The following is an 8,324-nucleotide window of genomic DNA, read 5'->3' as shown; positions in this document are numbered from 1 at the left end:
TATAATTATAACAAACTGTCCATTTATATGCTACTCTAGTAGCACCCTACACATTTTTAATGGTGTACATTTGTATGTACATAATGTATAAATACAAAGAATAAACTTGGTGAAGGATCAACGTAGAGGACAAGACCTCCAATTAGTTCATATTTATTGAAGCAACTGTAATATGTTTTAGAATGCATAGGGGCTTTTCTATCAGTGTGCATACCTATTGCTTCTGGTGTTTTCTATAACTGGCGCAGACATTTACAACAAATGTTCCTCCTCAGACGAGGAGTGGGCCTCCTAGCTCTATAAATAGCCAGTCTCTGAAACAATCTTGAGAATCCCAGGTGGAGCCGCCATGACAACGTAAATGACAACAGCACAGTGAGTGGGCAGAGCTAAATATAAGCATGTGTTTAAATCCCCCTTCGTCTCTACAGGCCCCACTGACTCACTCTCAAGACTGCTTCATCTGTTTAAGTACATGACTCAATGCACAATCTCTATACACAGACAAGTACAAGTGAAGAACTTGTCTGGTTGTGCCTAGGTCAGATTTACAACCAGATAAGGGTCCTTCAATAGAGAAGTCTAATCATTCCCTGTTCTGGCCATGTCTGTAAGGAGCAGCCTGCTGGACTGGCTGATGATGGATCTGGGGGAGGGTCTACAGGCTATGGCTGTCATCATCTCCCCCACGTTGTGTCAGGGATAATCCTGTTGATGTATTGATAGTCATTCTGATGGAGGTGGATGGAGTGAGTGGAGGTCATCGAGAAGGTCACCTGGTGGTCCCAACGTAGCAACGACCTGGCGTGTGATCATTATGGTCTGGAAGCTGCTGTGCAATTTATTACATTGACCTCCATCTATGAATGATAAATGTCACTTTTGCCACCGAATAAATTAAAACTAGTCATATGATTTATCTTTGGTTAAATTTGATCTCATCCAATTATGAGAAATGAAACAAGAAAGGGCCACTGAACTTGCAATTTATTTTATTTCAAATAAATAAAATGAAAGAGTACAATATTTCTGACTTCTTCAAGTTCCAGTAACCACAGTGGTACTTGACATACACCACTAAAAGGCCATCAATTGTTAATTCCTCTTGTAACCTTCTTTCAGCACACCACTTCCTGGCTTCTGCTCCAGGAGCCAGCCAATCCGCTATTGCCATGGCAGCTGTGTCGTCACTGTTGTTATGGCAACTCAAGCCGAACTGCGTCCACCAGTCCGCATTCTCTCTATTCTCTTCACTTCCTCTTCCCCTGTCTTTCACCCCCCACCCAGTTCCCCTGTGTTTTCGACCCCTCCCTCTCCTGGCCTCTGTGTTTACACAGCTCATCCCTATATGGCCCACAGACAGAGAGAGCCGGCACCAAGAGGTGGATGTTGTAAACAGCAGGGGATGGGGGGCATGCTGGTGGGGAGAGTGTGTTATAAACACTGTCCTGTCGGGCCAGGCAGAGTGTTAACACTGTAAACACTACAGACCCCTAAGCTGGCTCTGTGTGAGGCCCCCGGCCTTCTGGAGCCTTCTGTGTGCTAGAGAAAGGAGGAGGAAGAGGGCGGCCGCTGCTCGCTCAGCTCTTCTGGAACTTGGCGATGAAGAAGCCGATCGTGTCTGTGTCGGCTCGGCTTGGGAGGGCCACGGGAGGGGGCCCGGCCCAGCTCAGCTCTGGACTGAACCTCTGGAGGAGACGTCGCTGGTCAGGTGACAGGCCAGCTCCCATCATGCCCTCTGCTCCGATGTGAGGCTCCTGAGAAACGTCAAAGTCAAAATGAGTGCATGCGTCTGTGTATATGTGTGTGTGTGTGTGTTTCCAGCCTATTACCTGAGGCTGTAGTGTGAGGCAGGGGAAGGTCTTCAGAGCCCAGGCGACTTGCTCCTCGTTCTCTGCCAGGGTCACAGTGCAGGTGCTGTACACCAGCACCCCTCCTCTCCTCAGCAGCTGCACGGCCTGGGGGACAACAGATCACACACACTCAACACAAACACACACTGGAATAAACCAGAGGTCAGTCTACTGGAACTCAGATTCACATCTCACTTGATTGAGAACCCTATTGTCTGAGTGGTCCAACGCTTAAATCCACACACACACATTCAGCTTTCTGGCTTGTCTCCAAAGTTTCTATGCTGAAATGTCATGACTGGGCGACTATGATGGAGCTCAGAGTGTGACAGGGATAAATGATGTGCAGTGCATTGGACTATAATCTCCCCACAGTGATCCATCTGCCTGCTAGCCTTAAGCTTTTTCACAAGAGCAGCATGGTCCAAGGATATAGGCTACATTATAGCTGACCCACAGTGCCAGCTACTGGTCAGCAAGGGTCTTGAAATAAGATAAACTGGTTCTGTTTAGGCATTTGTTTGGATGTCACCTGAGGCTCTGTAAACTGGTTGGAAAACTCACACTCAAAGTGCAAAGTGTTTGCTATTTCCTGTGTGTACTATCTGGGAGTGTGTTTGTGTTTGCCAGCATATGTGTGTGTGTGTGTGTGCATGTGACCGACCGTGTGGAAAAGCTTGCGCTGCAGAGGCTGGTAGGAGCAGACCTCCTTGAGGCCCCAGCTGCAGGCCATGCTGGGCCTCTGGCCCAGCCCGCTACAGGGGGCGTCCAGCAGAACCCGGTCAAAACTCTCCGGGGGAAACGGCGGCCCTGGGAAACGCAGCGAGACTGGCTTACCTCAACGGTGGAAGCCTGATCAAAGCTAAATCAGTCAGAGCATGAGCCAATAACAAGGAGCTAGAATACCAAAAGACTGGCAAGACAAATTGAGCTGTTCCCTCCCTTGTGCTCTGTCCTGGGCTTCCTCACAACCAGACCGGAGCCAAGACGCTGTCTGGCGACGATGCTCACATTCCGTACCTTCGGTTTCCCGGGCAGGGTCACCGCTCACAGCCTGGACGCTGTTGAAGCAGTGAGCTCTGATGCAGTCCAGATGCAGGGTCTTGGCGTTCTGACGGATGCGCTCCACCTTGGATCGGATCTTGTCCAGCGCCACTACCTCTCCCTGCGAGGGACAAACCATACTGACAAAAGCAGGAAGAGGCGAACAAAACAGTGCAACAGCACCACCTTGTGGTCAAAGTGGTCTGAGTAACTGAAAATTAAAGGGCATTTGATCCAACATCACATCAGTGATCCCTCTAAGGATGGAAGGCTGTTTTCGTAGTGAACCCTTATGGGGGTCAATACTGACCTGACCCCCCATGAGGGCAGCTATGTGGCAGGTCTTGCCCCCTGGAGCAGCACACATGTCCAGGATACGTTCTCCGGGTCGGGGCCCCAGCACATGACCCACCACCACAGACGGGAGGTTCTAGAACCAGGGGGATAGATGAATGAATCTAAGTTCTAAAGTTCTGACCACAGATGCATCCAGAGAGCTCCTGTTTCCAAACCAGAAGAAGGTAGTTGGAGGAGGTACCTGCAGAAAGACCAGGCTGGGGAGCACACCATCAAACGAGGGGCTCTGGTACAGGGGCTCAACCATCTGAATACCAAGACCCCTGTGGAGGTAAAGATCATGAGGTTACACTCAACACAACAAGCTGACGCTTTTATCTAAAGCGACACACAGCACAGGGGTTTTTAACCAGTGCTCTAACCACTAAGCGATACCCAGACCCTTGTTAAAAGAAGCAACAGAAGTGGTCCTTTTTTTAATTAGAAAACCATTTGGAGAGAAAAGGTGTTCAGAACAACATACTTGACTGGTTCATTTGTGCAGAAGATGGAGGAGCGGTCCAATCCGGCAAGCCCGTTTCCCAGAAACACTCTCTTCCCCTGGAAGTTCTTGGACCCGCGCGTGCACTTCCCCTCCAGGTCAGAGAACACAGACACAGTGTCTCCAGCCTTCATGACTGGGGACACATGAGAGGAACACCATCTGGCGTCAGAACCACACGCTCCCACGTTTCTCATGACTCCCTTTGGAACAGAAAACAGACACTGCACACAGGGAGGGAGAGGAAACGCAGTGCTACGTTCTTAGTAGTTGAGGTCTCACACTTGGGTGTGGCGAGGATCCCGGGGGCGAAGACGTGGGCTCCCCTGAGCACGGCGCTGCCGCACAGGGCCCCGACCACCACCTCGGAGCCAAGCTGTTTCACAGACCTAGGGGCAGAGGTCAGCGAACAAGTGAGCAAAAAACAAAACAACACTCTCTCTTCAGTTCACAAACGTTATGTACCACATATATGCCATTTCTCTCTTCTTCAGACCCAGACACACACCAAGACCTACACTGAAGTAGAAAAAAAGACTATATTCTACAAAGACATACACACACACACATAAACACAAGATTATATAAATTGGCTAAGACAGAATAGCTAACCCTAAACAAACAATCCTCTGTCAAAGTTATAAGAAGCAAGAGATGGTTTCTTGGTCTGTATATGATCGCAACCCAAAATATTGTGTATAGTAGGTCTAGGATGAGAGCATATTTTATTTTGGTTGTAATTCTATGAAATTACATGTGGCTGGCCATAAAAAAAACAGTAGACAGATTGAATGGAGAGCTACTGAAGGTTCTTGGAACTTGTTTATGCCTCGGTGGAGCAGTCCGATCTTTGGCTGACATTCTTCACATACCTTGGGCCGATGACAGGAAGAAGCAGCACATCTGGAATGTGTGGATGGGAGAGGATAGTAACCTCTTCATCCTCAGAACCACACATGTGCTGCCCACAACGCTGCTGCTGGCACAGGAGAGAGGGCTCAGGAGTGCATGTGGAGTTATAGCAGTGCCATGTCTAAGAGGATTTGAACTTGATTTCCATTATTGTTGAGAGACTGTTCTCTCAAGTGAGGTATAGATTGAAAGTATTATCCATCACCTGAACAAAACTGCACATTCACACTTTCACTCTCAGACACACATCCACACACAATGACAAGCGTTGTTGCTGGACATCTCAACCTCCTTATGAAAACTGAATCTCAGCTGAACTTTTCCAGTCTCACTGCTCCTCCAGCTTCAGTCTGACCTTTCTGAGCTCTTCCCCCAGGCGGTGACGGATCTCCTCCAGGGGGGCCAGGTGAGTGCTGGCCCGCACACAGGTGAAGGCAGGCGGGTGGGACAGGCAAGATAGTAGCCTCTGGAACCTCTCCTCAGCCGCCTCAAGGCCCACTGCAGCCAACAGCTACAGTATAACGATTTGAATAATGTACACTGAGTGACTGCAATAATGTTATTATTATTTAATTTGATGCGAAACACACTTCCAGGTAACAAGTCTCTTGTTACCTGGAAAGTGGACGTTACTGAAGAAACGTAATAGACTAACCTCTGCATTCATGAATGTATTCTTCATGTAATCATACACTTTGGGCTTCAGAGCAATTGGTGGGAAGACAGACATTTCCTTTTTAACTCTCCTCTTCAACTTGCTTCAAATTCAAGCTCCTCCTTGGTCTTCATAACCAAACTACTGTACCTAGATTACCTAGACTACTGGTAAATTGACAATAGACATGCACTTATAGCACTGCTATGCTAACTAGCTGGCTACAGAACAGCAACCTCTCTTAAGACGCGTGGTGGTCGACAAGTTTGGTCAAAATATCTTTTGGTTTAATTAGGCTCTTTTTCAGCAATATGTTTGAACGTGTTTTTCCACCTAAAGTCGTAAATTACAAACATGTGAGGCCATATGACAACCTCCACGTCTATACTGCTCTCAAACTGCGCTCGTACAGTTCCTTACACGTCACCGAAAACGTGTTTTAGTGGTTTCTGGGAGTTGTAGTTCTCGCACCATATTTAATTATTTAGACTCCTGGATGATACCATACTTAGATAAGACTAAATAAGTATATAAAGTACAATCAATACAGTAAGTCTAACATCAGATTTGGGATGATACATTTTTTATTGGTTTATTGTTTCAAGCATTTCTATTCTACTTTTTGTCTTTGTATTATGTGACTGTCTAAAAGACTCTAAATCCCTCTTCTTTCCAGGCACCCCAACTACCCCTAAACTCCCTACCACTCCACCACCCTTTTCATGTTTCTAAGGGACCTGAAAAGTGTAATTGAAGAAAGAAAAGAAAATTAACTACACAGAGATTAAGAGAATGAGCTGAGTACATTGATGTTTCTCATTTATCCTGATAGCTAGCTTGTTTTACTGGCTACATACCTAAACTTCTGAAAACCAGTCATGTTGAAGTATTTGCTCCAGGTCTGGTCTGTCAGTTGGGTTCGGTGTCAAGCACCAGCGAATCAGATCCCTGCTTGCTACAAGATGAGGCAAGAATTATAATTTCAAACACAAATACAATTGTCAGGCAAAACTGTATATTTGTGAACAGTTTGGTACCATGATTGGCATTATCACAAGATAACTGACAAAAAGCTCCATGACAACAAAAATAGAATCAACTCTTACATTTGGAAAGCCCTTGTCTGAAATACAGGCGTCCAGCCACAATATCATCCTCCTTCTTAAAGGGCAGCTTTCCACAGACCAGGTTAAACAGCAGTACTCCCAGGGACCAGATAGTGGCCTTGCGACCCTGGTAGCTCCCATCCAGCACCCACTCTGGTGGGTAGAACTCTGCAGTGCCTAAATGAGAAAGACAGCAAACAATAGTGTTTTGATTTATATATTTATTGCTGTGACACTCCAACAGCACTCAGTGTCAGCCCCCATTCCCTCACCAGCAAATTCCTTGTAGACTTTGTCCTTCAGCAGATCTCCACAGCCAAAGTCAATGAGCTTCACCTTCAGGGTGTCGGTCTTCAACAGTAGATTCTCAACCTTGATGTCCCTGTGCAGGACGCCTCGGTCACGGCAGTGCAGCACAGCCACAACCACCTGCTGCATGATCTCCCTCGCCAGGCCCTCGTCCATCCTGCCCCCCAGCTGCTCTGTGTAGTCGAACAGGTCCATGCACGGATCCGGTCTCTCCAGGATCAGGATGAACTTATTGGGCTGCTCGAACCACTCAATCAGCTTCAGAACATACTCACAGGTGGGAGGCTCACTCACCATCTGCATGAGGGCCACTTCCACAGGCAGGCTGCTAGATGTTCCAGGCTGTAGGGGACACAAGGCTGGGAGTTAGGTATTGCGCCCTTTGCAATGTACTCTATATTAGAAGAAATATTGGCTTACAACTGAGGTTGAAAACACTAGTATACATATATGTTTAGAGGTGATTTTAACTTCCCAACTTGACCGACTGGATGTGGTTCAACAAAGACTGTACTAACGAGTTTTAGATAGCAGTCCATTGTGTGCTTCGGGACAAACTTAATGGCCACCTGATAAAGAGGAGAAATACAAGAAAATTCTTGAATATTTAATACAATTCTAATGGCCTTTTGGCAACTTACCAAACAGGGGGGATCACTGCATTGGCCAAGTCAGCTTTCAAAACTTTGACCATAATAGAGATGTACCTATTATTGGCTAATTAGTCTATAGTAGGCTATTATTTAAATAAACTGTATATTTTTAGCAAATGGATTTGGAAAAGGTTTGTCTAGAATATTGTGTTGGTACGCTGTTGGTACGCTGAGGGCACCTTTTGGCTGTCTTCTTTACGTTTTCCCTCATAGACAGCTCCATACCCTCCCTCTCCCAGCAAGTCCCCCACAGTGTAGAGAGATGTGAAACTGGCTGCAATACAAATACAGATACTTACAGTTAATAAACTTTTATATTTAATCGTCTATTTTTTGTCTATTTTTCCCAAAAATGTTGATTGTTCCATCTCTTTGAGAAACTGGGGACTTCCGCCTCAGAAAAGGTTGATGATGCTAACCTCTACGTGGTGGATTCCGTCGGATCTGAGGCTTTGGGGCTGAGGAACATCCCTGCATGGGCAGAGAAGGCTTTTTGGATGGGCTTTGCCCTTCGCCGCTGCCTAAATGTGCATTACCCTTCCTCTTCATTCTCAGTGAATCAGTAAGTACATGAACCTGATCTGGTTGCAATGGACAGTCTGATTTGGGCGCTGTCTCAGCCAAGGTTACCTCCTCATTAACTATTGTACATAAATCAAAACTTTAAATCTTCACTGACTTTATACCATCTGCACAAACAAGTTGAGTGACAATTTGAACATAATGTTCTCTTGTAATGTTTTTTATTCCATACATTTGTTACAGCATTAGTAGGCTATGCCTTTCATGTGTGATTTACTGTGATTTACATGTGTCTTCAACAAATTAAATATGATACTTTACCAGGAGTTGAAGATTTTGTGGGAGGTGTAGGTATTGACTGGTAGACCAATATGGGTCTGAAATGTAACCGCCATGGAGTTCTAACATTTGATGATATCATAAGAGACGTAT

General features: G+C 46.1%; 2 protein-coding genes across 5 annotated transcripts; both read right to left on the bottom strand.

The window, feature by feature from the left end:
- Window positions 1-985: 985 nt before the first annotated feature.
- On the bottom strand, window positions 986-5,700 carry nsun6 (NOP2/Sun RNA methyltransferase 6). 4 transcript variants are annotated; one of them, XM_067251228.1, is made up of 11 exons: window positions 5,303-5,700; window positions 5,003-5,158; window positions 4,608-4,711; window positions 4,018-4,124; window positions 3,718-3,871; window positions 3,436-3,517; window positions 3,208-3,327; window positions 2,874-3,018; window positions 2,518-2,663; window positions 1,833-1,958; window positions 997-1,757 (listed from the first exon to the last, which is right to left on the bottom strand). In XM_067251228.1, exons 1-11 carry the CDS (start codon window positions 5,375-5,377, stop codon window positions 1,581-1,583), a joined length of 1,392 nt encoding a protein of 463 aa, XP_067107329.1. In that variant the 5' UTR covers window positions 5,378-5,700; the 3' UTR covers window positions 997-1,580. The 4 variants fall into 4 exon arrangements, with proteins under 4 accessions (XP_067107328.1, XP_067107329.1, XP_067107331.1 ...); XM_067251227.1 differs by having other exon boundaries at window positions 986-1,958; XM_067251230.1 differs by lacking the exon at window positions 2,518-2,663 and having other exon boundaries at window positions 1,572-1,757.
- Window positions 5,701-6,159: 459 nt separating this feature from the next.
- LOC136957833 (serine/threonine-protein kinase pim-1-like) lies at window positions 6,160-8,300 on the bottom strand. Its single transcript, XM_067252033.1, has 7 exons — window positions 8,214-8,300; window positions 7,790-7,841; window positions 7,550-7,644; window positions 7,236-7,286; window positions 6,681-7,059; window positions 6,409-6,585; window positions 6,160-6,257 (listed from the first exon to the last, which is right to left on the bottom strand). Exons 1-7 carry the CDS (start codon window positions 8,298-8,300, stop codon window positions 6,160-6,162), a joined length of 939 nt encoding a protein of 312 aa, XP_067108134.1.
- Window positions 8,301-8,324: the final 24 nt, after the last annotated feature.

Source organism: Osmerus mordax, chromosome 15 (genome assembly GCF_038355195.1).
Source record: "Osmerus mordax isolate fOsmMor3 chromosome 15, fOsmMor3.pri, whole genome shotgun sequence".
Lineage (NCBI taxonomy): Eukaryota > Metazoa > Chordata > Actinopteri > Osmeriformes > Osmeridae > Osmerus > Osmerus mordax.
The sequence above is the reverse complement of the archived record's forward strand: the minus strand, read 5'-3'. Positions and strand labels throughout refer to the sequence as shown.

Excerpts from the sequence above, each read along its gene's own strand:
- nsun6 (XM_067251227.1), bottom strand. The coding sequence starts at position 5,377 with ATGTCTGTCTTCCCACCAATTGCTCTGAAGCCCAAAGTGTATGATTAC. Across the intron at positions 4,125-4,607 it reads CTTCCTGTCATCGGCCCAAG|GTCTGTGAAACAGCTTGGCT; the intron begins GTATGTGAAGAA and ends CTCTGCCCCTAG. Across the intron at positions 3,328-3,435 it reads CCAGCCTGGTCTTTCTGCAG|AACCTCCCGTCTGTGGTGGT; the intron begins GTACCTCCTCCA and ends CCCTGGTTCTAG.
- LOC136957833 (XM_067252033.1), bottom strand. The coding sequence starts at position 8,300 with ATGTTAGAACTCCATGGCGGTTACATTTCAGACCCATATTGGTCTACC. Across the intron at positions 7,645-7,789 it reads ACGGAATCCACCACGTAGAG|CCAGTTTCACATCTCTCTAC; the intron begins GTTAGCATCATC and ends TTTGTATTGCAG. Across the intron at positions 6,586-6,680 it reads AGTCTACAAGGAATTTGCTG|GCACTGCAGAGTTCTACCCA; the intron begins GTGAGGGAATGG and ends TTTCTCATTTAG.